At 47.3% G+C, this 18,806-nt stretch overlaps 1 protein-coding gene across 5 annotated transcripts in view; it reads left to right on the plus strand.

The window, feature by feature from the left end:
* The window catches only part of ABCC5 (ATP binding cassette subfamily C member 5), a 2,124,586-nt gene that overhangs the window by 2,038,716 nt on the left and 67,064 nt on the right, over positions 1 to 18,806 (plus strand). For all 5 annotated transcript variants that reach the window (XM_069618835.1, XM_069618837.1, XM_069618836.1 and 2 more), the window contains one exon: positions 14,209 to 14,373. In XM_069618835.1, coding sequence (XP_069474936.1) covers positions 14,209 to 14,373 — 165 coding nt within the window. The remainder of the gene's footprint in view (positions 1 to 14,208; positions 14,374 to 18,806) is intronic.

The following is an 18,806-nucleotide window of genomic DNA, read 5'->3' on the forward strand; positions in this document are numbered from 1 at the left end:
GCTTAAAGTTGTGCGAATCCACGGATCAATTGTCGGACCTGGGAGCTCTGACAAAGAGCAGCCTATTCCATGGCTGCCAAGCCAGCCCCCCCCCCCCCCCCCCGAGTGCCGTCCTTTTCACTCTTTTCAGGGCTCCAGTTCCAAATGCAGAGCGTAAGGCATATCTAGTGCAGAGGTCGCACTAGACTCAGAATGCTGGGGCATACTCAGAGCAACCAGAGCTCCGTTCACGCGACGGACGTACTCCAAGAAGTGGAAGTGCTTCAAAGGGTAGTGTGCAGCATCGAGCAGAGATCAATTTTCGGCATCTATTGAGCAGATCTTACCTTCAATTGGCAAAGAGTGGATTAGCGCTTTCTTCCATCAAGGTACACATTTCAGCCATTTCCGCTTACACCACAAAATCTCACCAGGGTTCTCTGGTCTCCGACCAGTAAAATTGAAGCCTTCTTGAAGGGTTTGATGCGTACCTTCCCTTGGGAACAGAAACCCATCCCTTCCTTGTGTCTTAACACTTTTCTGGCATCACTGGTGAGAGCGCCCTACGAGCCTATTCATAGGTAGGACCTAAAATGTCTGTCTTGGAAGACAACCTTTTTGGTGGCCCTCACGTTAGCCAGGCGCATTGGGGAACTACAAGCACTTTCCGTCAAACCACCATTTGCCATCTTTCAGAAGGATTAAGTCATTCTTCGACCTCACTCAAGATTCATCCCTAAGGTTTTATCTGAGTCTACATTGCCGGAACGGATCGTATTGCCTATCTTCTTCTGCAACCGTACAACTGCATCTAAGATGTTATCATTGATGTCTATAATGACATTTCTGATATCATCTTTCATGTACTGGGTGTACTCTTACGTCCCGTCCTCTTTCCTCCATACTTCATGGGCGTCCCTTCCTAGGGAAGGGAGATGGAACCTTTTTCACCAGAAAAACCTTCTTCCTCTTTAAATTTAGAGACATGCAGGGGTGTGGCCCTGGGAGCATGCGCTACCCTGACTCTGCCCACGGGCGCCACTCTTCAGTCCCCTTTTCCACATCGAAGGGAACGGGCTGATTTCCATGTGCTCTTCCCCAGATTCTTCTTGTATCTTTTTGTCTTTATTTGTCATCCAGGTACTTGTTCATCTGGCGTCACACTCCACCCGGCACATGTCGACTGCAGCGGGCTTCTGCAGATGTCCAGCCTGCAACGGGCTCTTTCCTACGTCTGATTGCCACGCTCATTGCCTCCACTGCCCTGGCCCTGACCACGGTTGGGAAGGTTGTACTGCGTGCTATGCACTGACACCACGCGCACTGAAGAACAGGCTAGCTAGGTGGAGGGAGCTCTTTGAAGGGTCGCCTCCAGAGGACTTGAAGAAGTTTGTTAAACAGAGCTCGTGGCCCAAAAGAGGGCTGCTATTTTCTGTCACACCCCGTAAGGGCGACTACTTCCTGAGGAAACACTGAAGCGGGAGGAACATCTCAGGTTCTTGTACCAGCACACGCACCAAGGCTAGTCCAGCTAGCGGCCTCATGGCCGAGGGGTCATCAGATCCTTCCGGAATCAATGCTGAGGGTCCGCAAGGTTCTTTTTCCGGGTGTACACCCGAGGGGCAACGCCCTAGTACCGGCTCTATGGCTGAGGGGGCACCTGCACGCAGCACTATCGGCGACAATGCCGAGGGCAATACACCTTCCAGGCATAGACCTGAGGTGCTGGGTAGGCCTCATGCTCCACCACCAAGAGTCTTGGAAGAGGCTGGGCCTAGGCAGCTATGCACCACAACTTTGGCACGTGGCAAGCAGCTCGACAAAATGGCTGCCTGCCAGACAACATAGGCGCTCGTCTGATGCCACTCCCAGGAACCGAGCAGGCGGGTGAACGAGTTTCAAGGTGATACTGGTGTCAACCAGGTATGTGGCCTGCAGTGTGTCCATCAGCAGCGCAGGGCAGGTTCCACCGGCAACCTGAACAGACTGCGCTCCGGCCCCAGCAGCCCCCAGCCACTCCGTCAATATCTCCTGTCTCCTCTTCTGCCTCCAAAGACAGGTTCTTCAAAAGGTTCTTCGAAAGGTTCTTGGCGCTGATGCCAACACCAGAAATGGGGGCCATCCTACGAGATGCTGTCAGGGACTTGCTCCCTCCTGTCACTCCAACAGTGCCCATAGTCATTCCTCCCATGGCTCCAGCGTCTCAGGCCTCAGCGCAGCCCCTGCTGCACCTGCTGGCTCCTTCGATTCCGGTTCCCCTGCCTCTCACAGCACAGGCTGTCCCGCACCAGCCTCCGGCTCCGGTCTCCACACGTCAGCCCATGGCACCCAGCACCCCTCAACCTGCTCCAGACCAGCCGGACACGGTGGTGTAAACGGACAAGGAGGAGGACCCTGACATGCCGTCGTCAGCAAAGGCCTTCCACGACAGGCTTACAGGTTTGGCAGAATATTTGGGCCTTCTCAACCCAAGGTAGAGCAGCCCTAGGAGGGGGTCTTGGCAGAAGTCCTCACCATAAGACCCCCTACCAAGACGGGTATCTTGATGCAGAAGGACGTCGTGACACTGACCAAGAAGGGGTGGCTCAAGCCACTCTCGGCCCAACCTGTCAATCGGCACCTTGATGCCAAGTATAGACAGATGGAGGGGTATACACTCTTGTTGTCGGCACACCCTCAACCACACTCTTCGGGGATCACTGCAGCGTCACTCTTCTCTAGGCCTCAGTCGTCCTTGGCCACATCGTCCTCGGCCCTGCTCGGCAAGGAGGAGAAGATCTTGGAGGCGTACGGGAAGAAGATGTACTCCAAGGCCTCCCTGCACCTGCGTCAGGCCTACGTGGATGCCATGCTAGCAGCCGCTAACCTAAAGCTTATGCAGGAAATAGCGAACGTCCTCCTGGGAACTTCCAGTGCAGAGCCAGGCACGCTTCAAGGCGGGTCTAGGAAAAGCCAGGCTGGTAGTGCAGGATATCATGGAGTCCACTGTGGCCCACATCGATATATCTGGCCGGGCCATCTGCATCGCCACAGACATGAGAAGGACGGCCTGGCTTCGGGCTACTAAGTTTAACCCTGATACCCAGGATCACATATTGCCCCTTCCGTTCGAGGGGAGTGACTTCTTTACTGACGAGGAATTTGATAAAAAGAACAGCTCACTGACTGCGAAATCTTTCTCTATCCTGACGAAGGCCACGCCCAAGGCGTACAACCTGACGCATCAACGCTTCCACAAGGGGCAGGCGTTTGGCAGGTTCCGGGGATTCCAGGAAAGGAGGTCTAGACAACCTGAACGCTCGCTGAGTCAGCACCGGCGCAAACAACAAAAAGGGGGGGAGGCAAGGGCTTCTTCCAGTACCCCTCCTTAGCGCAGGCCTCAGAAGGAAAAAAGGCATGACATGTCCCTTCAGGTCCACGTGTCTCCAGTGGGTGGCAGGCTTGCCTCTCACATGCATTTCTGGTGCCAAAACTTTGCGGACCCCTGGATCCTATCCGTATTATGCACGGGGTACCGCCTACCGATGCCTCCCTCTCCTCCCTCCTTCCCTCCACTCCCACAGATTGGGACGGCAACTCTGTTGGCGGAGATCCAGTCTCTCGTCGAGAGCAAGGAAGTGGAAGAAGTCCCAGCCTCCCAGAGAGGATTGGGCTTCTATTCCAGGATTTTCACCATACAAAAGAAGAACCAGGCTGGCCTGAGAGTTGTGTTGGACCTATTCACCCTCAACCTCTCCCTCCCTCTTTAGAAATTCAAGATGGTTACGCCAGCACTCATTGCAGAGACACTAGACGGGAGAGATTGGATGTGCTCCCTGGATCTGAAGGACGCCTATTTACACGTCCCGATTTGGCAGCCACATCGCTCCTTCCTATGCTTCAGGATTATGGGCTGTCATTTCCAGTACAAGGTGCTACCCTTTGGCCTCAATTTAGCCCCCAGGGTATTCACCAGACTCATGAATGCAGTGGCAGCCCTCCTCAAGGCCAGGGCCACCATGTCTACCCGTACCTGGATGACTAGCTTGTCAGGGCAAGATCACCGGAGGGAATTACCCACACTTATGAACACACTCCACGACCCTGGGTTTACTATCAACCTCAAGAAGTCTCAACTGCAGCCCACGCGGAGCCTCACCTTCCTGGGCCTCATCTGGGACACGTGCTCCGAGAAGGTGTTTCCCCACAGAGGACAAGATTGCGGCCATCAAGAGGGCCGCAACGCACTACCTTACCAGGGCAGTGACGTCAGCTTGGTGGAGCCAACACTCACTGGGCATCATGGTAGCGGACCTTTTGGCCGCGCCACACACGAGACTCTGGATGAGGAGATTACAGCTGCACTTCAAAGCCTCATGGAATCAGGAGAGGTGCTCCCAAGCATAGCTGGTCAGCAAACTGCCCTCTCTCCACGCGGACCTCACGTGGTGGTCCAAACTCCAGGCTTTTAGCCATGACTGATGTGTGTTCTAAGATTTTCTCAAAATGATTACTACATGAGATAAATGACTGGATAAAAAGAAACAATCTATTCTCCAATCAACGGTCAGGCTTTAGACAGGTCATGGGTGCGTCTAACCTTTGGGCACTATCATATCTAATAAATGATAGCTTGAAAAAGATAGAAGGTGCTTTATATATATGCTTCATTGATTATAAGGGGACGTTCAATATAGTTGAACGCAATCTTTTTTGATCAAAATTAAAGAAGTGGAATATGAACCCTATGCTACTTTGTTTTATTAGAGAGCTTTATTCCAGTACAAAAGCTCAGTTTAGATTGGACCAGGAGGGCTCCTTGCGTGATACTTGTGAAACTAACTTTGGTTTAGAGCAAGGTTGTCCACTTGCTCCCACTTTATATAATTTATATGTATTGGATATGGGTTCTATTGTTGATAACTGCCACAATTTCCCCCCAAAAATTGGAAATCAAAAAATGGTTTGGCTTGCATACGCTGATGACACTCTATTATTGGACAAGACACAGATAGGGCTACAAAGAAGTATATATGACCTTTGTGAATATTCTTGAATAAACAGTCTGATTATTAACCATCAAAAAAATTTAATTATGGAAATTTGTCATTGTAAATGGGTCTGGAAAATGGAGAATGAAAGAATCGAGATTGTTCGATCTTATGTCTACCTGGATATGTGCATATCTGATACTATGAATGTGGCACAAATAGAGGGATATGTATCGCTTAAAATGAAAAGATGATTTACGACTATGATGAATTTTATTAGACATAAAGGGGTTTTTTCAATCGAAGGGTTTTAAAAATTGTACAAAACTTGCTAAATTCCTAGTTTGTGTTATGGTCTTGAGATACTTACAATGAAAGAAACAGGCTGGGTTAAGAAGCTTGAGGGCAAACTCTGGGAAAGTATGTTGGGTCTCCCGCCATGTGCTCCAGTTGAGGGGATCAATTTGCGTACTAGGTATTACTTCAATGCGCACCCATTGAAAGATTTTGATGGGTATATTCTACATACGAATGCTGAATAACTGTAACTCTCCTGACTCAATGTTTAGCAATTTTAAACCTATTTTAGAGAATTGTCCATCAGGTAATGCTCTGACGGAATGATTAAAAGATGTAACTTCTTTCTTTGACGCCATAGGCTTTGATTTTGAGGAAAATATGACTTCTGTTGAAATGGAGACAAAGATGAAAAAATGTGCTGGTGCTCGCTACCCTACTATACGTTAAACAAAATCTTAAGGGCGATCTGTGTAAATATCTCACAAACCACTTTAAAAATAGGGTTAGAAGATTCATGTGATCACTTAGATTGGACCTACTTCCTACATTCTCCAAAATCGGTGCTTGGATGAAAATTGCTTATGATATGCGCCTGTGCAGATTATGTGACCACGAGATGGAGACACCTAGATACCGTTTTACTAATTGTGATAGATTGACAGATAACTATGCTAAAGGATACCAGAATTTAAAATATAAAATCGGCAACATTTACTCTGATCAAATATGGATCTTCTTGTACTCTGGGGAATGTACGATTGTGAATTTCGCATTATATAATATGTGGCTGGAGATTGAAAAAAGGATACCGAACACCTGATATATCCTAGGTTTTAGCATATGTATTCATTATGTGATGATTTTAATGTTTGAGATATTTTTAGACATCCATTTTTTGAGATTGTAACAGGCACTGTGTGTGTTTTAAGATGCAACTGTTCAATTTTTTATCACATTTGTTTCATTGTATTTTTTGTGTAGAATATAAATTAATGGTTGCAGACACTTGTAATATTAGGAAATGTGTACATTGTTATTTATTGTATTGTAATGTGTTTAAAAGGTTTAATTAAACATAATAACAGTAAATCATTTTTTTAAAAAAGTAATCTTAGTATTTCACTGTCTGACAACGGATTGGATCGGAGACATTCGAAAACGTGTTTCCTCAACCATGCGACCACTCAGATACAATGTATTCCCCGAACGGACAAGTATAAACGCTTGCACACCAGTTTTCTCAATGCTAGAAACTCAATGGTCGTATTCACAGTGTCACAACCCTCAGCCCTGATCCCCACTGGCAAGCCCATTGGCCAGGTGGAATCAGGGCTTGGATCACTAATAAGGCCTGGCATCCACTTCTCAGACCCTCTTGGGGCCAGTCCTGGCGCCTATGGTGCCAGGCTCATCAGTAAGGAAAGACATCTGCTTGAGGAACTACTTTATTTAGGCTTTCAGCCAACATGGATGCATCCACATAGCTTGATTTCTAGAACCAAGCTATGCGGTCTAGTGTTTTAGGTGTGGTGGCCTAGGGACTACTTTATCTGGGCTACTTTACAGTGGCTATTTAAACCACACCCGAACAAGACAACATCCTTCGCGTTACTTTGCTTCTAGCAACTTGACGCTCACCGTATCCAGCTTTCTCACGAGCCTGGTGAATTCCGGACCTGCAGAAAAACCAAGAACATTGTTAGCAGCAGAATCTTACCTGCATCGATTATCCTTCACTGCTCGCAGCTCCTGAGCAGCTCTGTTGGTGGAGGTCCCGCCCGGATCGAAGGACCTGAGAAATGGAGGAAGAACTCATTAAAGGAGGTAGTGGAGACATTACAACCACAAAGCGCTTAAAGACTTACCTGGTTGGTTGCTTTTTGGCCGGCATAGCTCCGGAACTCCATCAGCGCTGGGAACTCACTGCGACCTACGAAAAGAGAAAAGCACAGGTCAGTGAGGACAAGACATTGCTGCGATACACAAAGCGCCTCCTTACTGCATCATTGCGCTATAGCGCGCCATCATCTCCCAGTGAGAACCAGCATATCCAGTTCTCCAAGCGGACACTGCGCGCTCCTAGAGATAAAAAAAAGAGACATTTAGAACAGAGAAAAGTCATGCAAGAATTACGACGCCATCAATCACAATAAGACCTACCTGAAAGACACTACAAGGGCAGCAGTCAGTGAAGTAACTGGACCGCCCGCGCCCACAAAAAATAACGCGCCCTTCCCAGAGAGCAGGACGGAGAGCCCACCGATTCCAACAACCAGGTGAGAAGAGAACCCGGCGGGGCTGGAAACACAAGGGAGGTGGGGGAAAACTTACCTTGGTCGCCCAGTCCTAATATAGTCTTCATTTCCAGGCGGAATCCCATCGACACCGAGACCACACCAGGGAATCATTGGGAAGGGTACCAACGACCAACCGGCTGGGTGGCGTCCCCGTGGATACCAGGTGAGCGTAACACACAGGCCTCCCAGCAGCATGGATCAAACAGTCTTCTGCTCTCCATGTCAGGCAGGGGTCCAACTCCTGCCCTTCAGGCACTCCTGTAGCAACCTCCTGAACAAGCGTAGTCTCGACCACAGGGAAAAGAGGCAGCCTCTCCACAAGGCTCCCTTCACAAAGTTCAATCTGTTACACGAAGCCCCAGTGCTACGCTTCTGTAGATCGCCTCTCTCTGCAAACTTCAGCGTTTTGGCGTGGCCTCCAATTAAAGTTCCCTGCTGCTTCCACCGGTCTTCCTGCTACTTCTCCTGTTGCTGTTGTCGCTGGTGGGCTGGTCTCTTTTTATACACCTGCAGCCCCTTAACAGGCTGCAAGTGTGAGTGTCCAATCTGCCCTGTCTGACCACAATTAGAGGGACATGCCGGACCTTCACTGCTCTTAGCAGGCATCTTCCTTGTCCCAGTACTAGAGTGGTGAAAGAGTTTAGTCTTCATTGCTCTTAGTTGAATCTTCTTTGTCTCAGCATTGTCAACTGTCATGTGTGGGAAAACGGTATGATGTTCATTCAACAGGCGTTTTTTTTTAGTTGAGTTTTTAGCTGCAGTTTTTTGCCACAAAATCTCATCGAAATATATGAGGAGGTGGGTCAAGGGATATAAGGGGTAGGAGGTGTGGGGATTAGGTTATAAATAGCTGGGAAGGGGATTTGGGGGGTAATACCTCCCGATAATATAAAAAATGTATGAGGTTTTGTGTCAAAAAGTCGCATGCAGAAAATCCAGCGAAAAATAAACAAACAGAAAAAAAAGTGATGGAATGACAACAAGAGGAACTGGCTTATAACAGGCCAGGAAGGTTGGGGAAGGGTTGGGTTGGTTGTCAATGGGAAAAGGGGATACCATGTCTCGTCCAAGGGCACCCCACTTCCAGACCCCACTGACACTCCACTGAGGTGATCCTCCCTCGCTTCTCTGCCCCCAGGGTTGGGATCCAATAGCGATGGCCTTCCCTGGCCACCTGCGCAGAGGATCCAAGGAGTCTATGGGTGAGAATACCTTCAGTTTTCTCACAGCGTCCATAGAGGATGTAGGAGTGGGGAGTAAGGACTAAGAGTACTACATTAGAATGGATTGTGTCCTCCCACGTATTCCTTATCTTTGATATCTCCAATATCCAGCTTCAGCTTTTTCTGAAAAAATGTGCCCACAAGGGCCTCCTTCTTGAGGATGATGTCATCGAAGGCATATATAGCACGCACAGCGGCCATTGGCTTCAGTTCCGTTTTTCCGAGTAAGCTTACACTTCGAGAACCCCGGTGCGCTTGAGAAATTTATTTGAGAAATATATGAAAATGCCTTCGTCTTCGACACCGACTACCTCGAAAACCGGTTTAAAAAGTGTCAAGGATGCGATGCCAAGTTGTTGCTGACGGAGCCGCATTGAGTATGCTTGTGGTGTCTCGGTGTGGAGCACAAGACCTCAGCCTGTTCAAAGTGTCAATCGATGACTGGATAAGCTCTGAAGGAGCCTAAATGGAAATTGGCGGTAAGTAGATTGCCTAAGAAATCCCTGTTGACTACCCTGTCGAAAAAGCCTTTTTGTGACGAAGGGGGAGGCGATTCTCCTCGATGAAAGAAGGCAAAAAGGTCAAGGTCAAGAAGTGGCTCCCACCACTTCTCCTCGTCGAAGAAGAGGCATCATAAATCGACTCAACCGTGCACAACTTTGAGGTGAGACTATTCCATTGTCATGTAAGGCTGCTGCATACAGTATATGAGCAAACAATTTCCTTGCTAAATTTCATCTGAAGACAGTCCTGAAGAAGGTGGCATCAGTAACCGAGCCCACCAAAACCGGTTGACCCAAATGTGGAGACGGCAGTAAGAGTGCTGCCGCAAGCCACGTCCAAACCAGTGGGGGACTAAGAACCTCTAGCACCAACTCCCCTGGCAAAGTCTTCACAATTTGATCATCTATTTTTAGTCCTGTACTCAGTGACAAAGGCTTCTAACCAAGGTTCATTTACCTTCAGTAATGGCCAATAAAATGACTATTTTTCCCGGTAACTGTTTGTAGCCCCTAATTTTTAACATTCAACTAAAGTAAGGGTTCGATTGACCAGCGCTACCTGTCTTTCCCACACCATGTATAGTTCTCAATACAACAATGTCTGGGCAGTGATTCTATCAAACCTTTGTTGAACGAAAGAAAAAACAAGTGTAAAAGTTTGAGCAAATTACTCTCTTCTTATTCTATCCACTATTAGAGAGGGGGCCCACCAGTACTGACTTGGGATTGGACCCCATAGAGGTAGGGACAGTTAGAACTTTCTCGGTCCATTATTATGACCTACTCTTTAGCTGCTTGACGACAGGCCCAGGCAAATTTTGTTATCTGTAGAATACATACCAAGCCTAAAAACAGTATTCCACAGCACGACATGTAAGCATTGCCCCCACCCTTCCTCTCGCTTTTGAGGCAAATAGGTCTATTCACGAACATTACATATGCATGTTGGTGCACTGACGCTAGGGTTTGCCTCCCACCCTTCTATTCTCTTCATGGAGCAGAACTGCCTTCCCTTTCGAACAGGATGACCCTATAGATATCCTGGATAAAGGTCCTCAAAGGGATCCTATTTTACCCTTTCATATTGCTCTTCAGAAAAGAGTAAGTGCCAATTGGGAAGCACCGGAGGCAAGTCCGGCAGTAAATAAGAACCGGGCAAGGAAATGCCGTCCTTAAAGTAGTGACCCCAGCTACTTGTCAAAACACCCTACCCCAGAAAGTCTGGTGGTGCAGGCAGCAACCGCTACCTCTAAACAGGCAGCTTATCCGACCATCCCACCGGATCGGGATGATAAAACGGTGGATGCTTGGTCAAGAAAAGTATTTTCTGCTGGGAGCATGGCTCTTAAATCAGCCAACTCCACATGTTCCTTGGCAAAGTTCACATACACTCTATGGGACTGCATTTCTGTGGCGGCTGAGCATATTCCCGAAGGGGAGGACAGAGACGGTTTCTTGGCCATTGTGAAGGATGGCAAGGAGGCCATGTGCCAGTCTCTTCAGTCTTCTTTTGGATTCTGCTGACGGCATCAGCAGAGCCATGGCGGCAAGCACCGTAATTCGCAGATTTGCATGGTTAAGGAAATCTGGATTTGCACTTGACGTGCAGTCTAGACTCCTTAACATGCCTTTTGATGGGTCTCATCTTTTTGGAAGCAAGGGTGACGAAAGCCTTGAGAAGCGGCAGACACGTCCTTGGGTGCTGCTATTAGGCAGCCTCATCCTTTTCACCACAGTGGAACATCTTGGAGGCGTAGATCCTTTCCCTACTACTACTCAATTGGACGAGAGAGAGAAATGGCTGGTCAAAGATGCCAAAGAAGATTCCCTCGTGGTGGACGAGGGAGCGGTGCAAAGCCCGCTCAAGCAGCGGCATCTTTACCAACAGCCACTCCTTCAGCAGCCTCAAAACCTCTCTGAGGTCTTGAGTCACGACACGCCAGTGGGAGGCAGACTGTCTCAGCATCTGAAAGAATGGTGAGATGTTACTTTGGATACTTGGGCACTACAAACGACAGCCCAAGGTTACTGCCTCCCCTTCATTCAAAGACCTCAGAACCATCCACCAGGGAACCATTCTTTGAGGGTTCCAGATCCGTTCCTTGTGCAGGAAATGTTGACCCTGCAAGAGAAAGGTGCTATAGAGTAGTTCTTGTAGCACAGAGAAACAAAGGACGGTATTCTCCATATTTCCTAATCCCCAAGAAGGACAGAGGACTGAGACCCATCTTGGACTTGAGATACTTGGACAAGTTCCTCAGGAAGGACAAGTTCAAGATGATCACACTTTCTCAGATCATTCAGGCCCTCCAACTCCAGGATTGGATCGTGTCATTGGACTTTCAGGATATTTATTGTGCCAATCCATCTCAAGCACAGAAAGTACCTGAGGTTTGCCGTTGGCGGCTCTCATTATCAGTTTCAAGTTCTGCCGTTTCACGTCTACCCCTACCTGGACGATTGGCTGATCAGGGAGCGTTCTCCCGAACAAGTCCTGGATCATCTCAATGTCACCTGTCACTCTCTCCACAGAGTGGGCTTCTCCCACAATTACAAGAAATCCTACATGACACCATCTCAAAAGCTCCAGTTCTTCAGGGCTGTACTGGATACATCATTGGGAAAAAGCTTGCAACCCGAGGTGAGGGCTCAAGACATTCTGCAGATGGTCACCAAGTTTCAGAGTGCCCAGCGTTTCCCGGCCTTCAACTTTTTGAGGTTGCTCGGCCTCATGGCATCCTGCATTTGTCTGGTGCCAGAGGCTCACTGGGAATGAGACCCCTTTAATGGGCTCTCAGGACACAATGGTCTCTGTTCTCAGGCAACATGTCAGACCTACTTCAGATTCCAAGTAGGGTCACACAGGATCTCCTGTGTTGGGCCTGCGAGGACAACATTCTGAAGGGAGAACCTTTTTGGCAACAATGGGCAGAGATAACAGTAGTGACAGACGCCTCACTCACGGGGTGGGGAGCCTACGCCAACGGTCTGATAATCAGCAGTCGTTGGTCTCCATCTGAGTCCAAACTACACATCAATCTTTAGAGCTGGCAGCAATCAGACTTGCACTGAAGACTTTTCTGCCCTCTGTTCGGGGAAAGAATGTCCTGATAATGATGGACAACACAGTGCCATGTGCTACCTCAACAAGAGAGGAGGTGTAGGGCCACTAACACTGTGCAGAGAGGAAATGCATCTCCGGTTCTGAGCAATTCAAGAAGGAATCTTTCTGTTGGTAGTTCACCTAGCCGGAGAAAAGAACAGAGCAGCAGACGCTCTGAGCAGGCAGCGCACAGTCTCCCATGTGTGGGAACTAGATCAGGAAGTCCTTCAAGAGATCTTCACCCTTCGGATCTATTTGTGACCAGTGTCAACAGAAAGGGCGAATTGTACTGCTCCAGGGAATTTCCCCCAAGAGGAGCTCTAGGAGACGCATTCGTGCTGGACTGGGAGTTTCCACTCCTGTACTCGTTTCCTCCAGTCCCCGTCATTCATCATGTGATCAGGAAATTGAGAAGGTTTGCGAAATCCATGATCCTGATTGCCCTGGATTGGGGCAGGAGGACGTGGTATCCAGGCCTCATGGACATGTCCATCTGCCCTCCAGTACGTCTTACACAAAGAAAGGACCTTCTCTCGCGAGAGGAGGGTCTGTCTTCCATCCAGAGGTCAAGACACTCAGCCTTCACGCATGGTTTCTGAGAGGCTGAGGTACAAGGATTGGGACCTCCCGGATGACGTAATGGAGATTTTGCTTTCGGCCAGAAGGCCAGTAACAAAGTCTTTGTACTTCTGCCGTTGGAACAAATTCTGCAGCTGGTGCAGGGACAAGAATGTGGACCCTTTGCTTTGCAAAACACCAGAGGTGTTATCCTTTCTGCTGTACTCTCCACCTCATACTGGCAAGGAGGAGGAGAGGTTGCACAGGCTCGATCCATGAAGGGCTCTGAGCTTCTACATTTCAAGGTTGTCAAACCTTAGTCTGAATGACCAACTATTCATAGGTTATATGGGTCATAGACTGGGTCAGACTGTAACAAAGCAGACCATATCCAGTTGGATTATTCTAGCTTTCCGAATGCTTTAGGCTGGCGGCCAAAGATCCCCCAGAAGGCTTGAGAGACCATTCCACTAGGGGCATGGCGGTTACCTCTGCTCTGCAAAGAGTTGTTCCTATTAAAAACATTTGTGAGGCAAGCTACTTGATCTACAATACACACTTTTACTAGGCAATACTCCCTTGATTCTACCTTAAGTCAGGATTGAAGCTTTGGAAAAGCTGTCCTCCATTCTGTTCATGAAACCATTAATGGCAAAATTCTTACTCCCTCCACCAAAACAAACACTGCTTTATGAGTCTATCAAAGATGAGGAATACGTGGGAGGGCACAATCCATTTGAAGAACAAGTTACTTACCAAACTGGTAACGTTCTTTCGACTGGATGTTCCTCCCAGGTATTCCTCATCACCCTCCCAACCTACCCCTCAGTAGAATTTCCCATGTTATTGCAGCTTTAGCGCCTTCAGACCCTAGTATGGTCAAATTGACGCACAGCGACCTGTGCCGAAAAATAAATTCCGAAGCAGCTGAAGCTGGCTGGATATTGGAGATATCAAAGATGAGGAATACGTGGGAGGAGCATCCAGTCGAACAAACGTTACCAGGGATAAGTAACTTGTTCTTTGGTAACCACAACCTAGCTTGCAGTGAACAAAATAAACCACCTAGTGGACATTTACTTGCTCTCTAGTTTTCTGTTGATTTCCCTGGCCATGATACCTATCTGAGAACTGTTTAACAATTGCATTTTATTTTGATGTGGAACAGAGCATAGCTTGTTTGCGTTCTACAGCTTTTTGTATATTGCGTAATATGACGTATTTCTGAAGAATAAATGTCCTGCCTCTATCAAACACCTTACCTTTTTTTCTCAGATTTTGATACTAGATGAAGCCACTGCTTCTATGGATGCAGAGACGGACATCCTGATCCAGGAGACAATCAGGGAGGCATTTGGAGACTGCACTATGCTAACAATTGCTCACCGTCTCAATACTGTACTTGGATCCGATCGCATTATGGTTCTGACACAAGGACAGGTGAGCTCCTGCGAGGTGCACCTTCATTGCTTGGCTAATCAAATGATCCATGTGGGTTAACCTCCTCTATGATACAGATTGAAGTATTGGATCTCTTTCAGCAGGGGATTCTCACCTGGAATGAGGCAGCGCTTACCAGTCTTCAGTGGTATCGTAGTTGTAGTTTGAATCCCCTAAAGATTATAAGGAAAATGTTGTTAGTGCATTTGTATGTGTATTTAAATACAGTAAGCTTAAGATTGGAAAATAAATGACTGTCAGGTCGCACTTGCAGACCCATAATGTAATAATTGACTAATCCCGTGACCCTGTGCCAAGGTGCAGGCATCCATCAGGAGGTGGGTGCAGAACATTGTGGCCCATGTACTTGAGGTTGAGAGTGCCCTGAATTTGCAGGCTTTAAAAGGAGCTAGAGCCACAGTGGTTCTACAAATGGAGTCCTTCAAACAAGAGAACAAAATGGTGGATATAGCAATTGTTGGTACACAGAAAGAAACAAGGGGGGCGTTGCCAAATACCTGACCAATCGTGTTGAACAGGGGACAGTGATCTATGAAAATATAAGAAGCAGATTAAGGGGGGGACTGAAGGCATATAAAAGTGAGAGACATGGTTTGAATTTGGGAGCTGCAGCCTAGCAATTAAAAACGAAGAACCACAAAAACAAGCTGTTGTTGTAGAAGGGGCTGTGAAGCTGAGGGATCCACTTGATATAAGATACTGAGCAGCTGAGAGAAGCACTTGCCACTAGAGTTACTGGGAAGTGTGGAAGATCAGAAGGTTCCATGTAATAATGTCCCCTCAAAAATATCGGCATGTAAAAAAATGGCAGAAAAATTGCCGTTTTTTGTGGGGACATTATTACATGGAACATGCAGGGGGACCCCCGCAGCCCCCAAACCCTTTTCTATTTTTCATGGGGAGTGGGGAACACCCCTGCAACCCCTGCTGCCCCTGTCCCTATATATATGGTCACATATATAATGTCACCACAACCTTTTCCCGGCGACATTATATACGGCGCCCATATATATAGGGATATTATTACCTGATACCGATCAGAAGGAGGCCGCAGACGCTGTGAAGACATTTTGACCATATCATTTATTTAAAGTAAAATAAGACCTACCTTTCCCTTGTCTATGGAGTGTTCCCTACCTATTTTACTAAGTTGTTTGTCAGTCAGAGTGAATATCTAAAACAAGTCCACCCACTGTCCAAATCTAAGCTAGCTGACCACACGACTAGTATAACTAAGGCTGGGAGAATGACCCCCTTCTCCTGTGTGCTGTGTTTCTTCACAGGGGTTTTCTTGGTTATATTGTTCTACTCGATAGACCATATGTAAATAGTCCCTGGTTATCCTTTGGACTAAGTTCTGCAGTTCTTTTAGGGGACTGGTGGCTTCTGTAAGGGTGCAGAAGGTGGCCTCTGACACAAAGGTTGCATGTTTGGGGCTAAAGACTTTTATTACATAATAAAGCAAGAGAAAACCTATCTTTCCCTATTACTAAGAGGGGTTTCCATGCCTCAACTAAAGATCTAAGGTGACTGTCAGGATGTCTGTTGAAGTAAAAGCTTCCACCGTCCTGTGTCAAGTAAACCTTACTTCTGTCCCTTAAACTATAAACTAAAGACTACAGCAGTAGTGTTTTGGTCCCAGGAGAATGCTTCCCTTTTCCTGGATTATTGTCAAAGTCCCACCGGGATACCACCAATGCTATTGGCGCTGGATCACGATTAGCAGTATCACAGTAAGTTCCCATTCCCCATTGGGTCCAGCAAAAACCCTTAAATGCGGCGTAAGAGCGTTACCGCTGTATTTAAGGGCTAAGGCCCAACTCATGAAGAGGCCCAATGCCTTTTGGTGTACCACATAATCTAACATGGTTGTGCAATGAGATTTATTTTCACCTGTCCTTTGGCCATCGTGCATTGTAGCCTTCTTCATGCCCTCTCAGAGCTAGGTTTTCCCCATATGATCAGCCTTTTTCTCTGTGAAAATTCCAGCTTTCCCAAGCGAAGCAGCAGTTTGTGTTTGTGGCTGGATGTGGGGGCTTGGAAGATCTGTCCTCAATCCATATACATGGCAAGTGTCTGTTGATGGGCAGATTTGGTGGCTGGAGGCTGACCATGTGTAGACAGCTGCTGCCAATTTGAATGGAACAGATCTTTACCATTCATTATTTAAAATTAAAACTAAGCAAAAATTATTAAAACAGGGAGAATACTATGCAGCAAACACAGCAATCTTACATGTCACATAGCTAGATAGTGAATAACCAAAGAAAAATTGCCGGTATGTATATCTGTGGTATATGTTGAAGGCAAGCGTCCCCAACCAGCACGATCCTCCCCGCAATGAGAGACAGTGGTGGACTCTCCCAGAGTGGGAATAAGGCCAAAACAAAGTGCGGGTGAGCGTAAATGGGAGTTTATCAATCAGAATAGGGCATGCAAAGAACTCTGCAAACTCCGAGAGCGCTCTGCCTCACAACACAAAGACAGGCGTATATATTTACAAAAAACGTCATCAAAACCTACACACTATAGGGGGCACAAGTTCAATGGGATTGGGTGGCGACGACTAGCTATAGGTGCTGCTGTGATGTGGTTGGTCTTGGCTGGAGGACGTCACTGGTCAGCCTCGTGGGTTGGGCTGGGCCTGGCGGGTCAGCTGGGTCCATCCGGGCGGTGTTGTTGTGGGTTTATAGTCATAATGTCGACAACAAAAATGTCGACAGTCAAAAAGTCGAAAAAAAAATGTCAAAAAAAAAAATGTCGACTTTTTTTTTCAATGCATTTTTTTTTCGAAATGGGGGGGTTCCCCCCCCAGCCCCCCTTTTTTTATTTTTTTTTTATTTTTCCCTTTTTTTTTACTCCCGAACCCCTAAAATAAATATATAATTAAAAAAAACGAAAGTCGACATTTTTGTCTGTCGACATTTATTTTTCGACATTATGACTCCCCACCGTTGTTGTGCCACTGTGGCCAGTGTCAGAGATGAATGTCTTTTCCTGACTTCTTTGCCCTAGGCCATGCACACCGCAGTCATTGTCATTTGCAATATTATTCTCTTTAGTAAATCTCCCAATAGGTTATGCTACAGGTTAATGCAACACAGGAGGAATGCACCTTGAGAGGGGTTTGATGGCGATTCATCAGTACATGGTTACCAGTGTTCTGTTGACCGGGTACCATAGGTCGTGGGGCTGGGTCTCAGGGCATGGGACAGACGGTACATGTCCTCCTGTCTTGTTAGAAGTCGTTATGAATGTGTTGCTGTAATGTTGCCATAATATTGGGTGTCCTAATTTTACAGCGGCCATTAACCTAAGGTGATCCGGTGGGTTGTGGGGTGTAAGAGAGGGCGCCTCTGGAGTTGTGTATTCAGGCGGAGGTTTACTGCTGGGCTGTAAATAATGCAGGTGGCGGGTCGTGGCCTTGGGTGCTGCAGAGGGAACTACAAATCTTTGAAGCGGCTCCAGCCTAGTTGGGGGAGGTGGAGATGCGCGGCGCGGGCCTCTGCTCTCTCGTCTGGCAGGCTTCTCAGGGAGGGAGGGGGAATGGCCTTGCACATATTCACAAAGGTATCTTCCTCGTGTGTTGCCGATTTTAGCTGAAAGCATCATAAACATTCGAATACTATACAATACTCATTGAATCATTCCAAAGCTTACATTTTAACTTTGCTAGATGCCTCTCAAATATAGCCAGTCCGAGCACATTATTTGTACACTATTTTTTAACAACTACAATATTTTGGTATATGCTTATACATTTGCAGTAAGTGAGGTAGTAGTGAGGTTGGTGGAGCACATAGAAAACAACTCGCCACCGTACGTGACGGTAGCGGCACATAAGGGGCTTGGACATACACACATGAAGGGTGCATTCTCGCACGTCCTTCACATGAGCCCTCAGTATGGTTGCATTTGTCTTTCTTTGCGCTCTAGCAGCATTAGTTTGGTTATGTCGCGGGACCGTGGGGTGTAAACTTTTCAATGATACGCATAACAAATAACCCCCCGGGACGCTTCTACTATTTGTACATAACTGCAGTGGTGTGGGTGCTTCATTGCTAATGCCATGTGAACATGCATTCTGTCATATCTATACGTTTTACAGGTTTTTTAATCAAAGAGGTTTGTGGAGAAAATGCGCCCATCGCAGGTAGTTTTGGCATTAGTATTTGGGAACTTTTGATTTTATCCGAGGGCCATTTTACAGTTCTTTTTCCACCCAGGCTCTGCTGGCCGGGTCATGTTGGGAGCAGTGATACACTGCGGAAGGTGAAATGTTACAGTGTTGGTATCTTACACTAGCTCATGTCCGTCTTGTTCGTGGGAACGGGCTCACAGCGGATCTGCCAGGGAGCTGTGGCCACAGGGATAATTGAAACTCTCCAAAGGTGGAGGCCGCGCTGCAGTGC

This window comes from Ambystoma mexicanum, chromosome 10 (assembly GCF_040938575.1).
Source record: "Ambystoma mexicanum isolate Mex_15411 chromosome 10, UKY_AmexF1_1, whole genome shotgun sequence".
NCBI classification, from domain to species: domain Eukaryota; kingdom Metazoa; phylum Chordata; class Amphibia; order Caudata; family Ambystomatidae; genus Ambystoma; species Ambystoma mexicanum.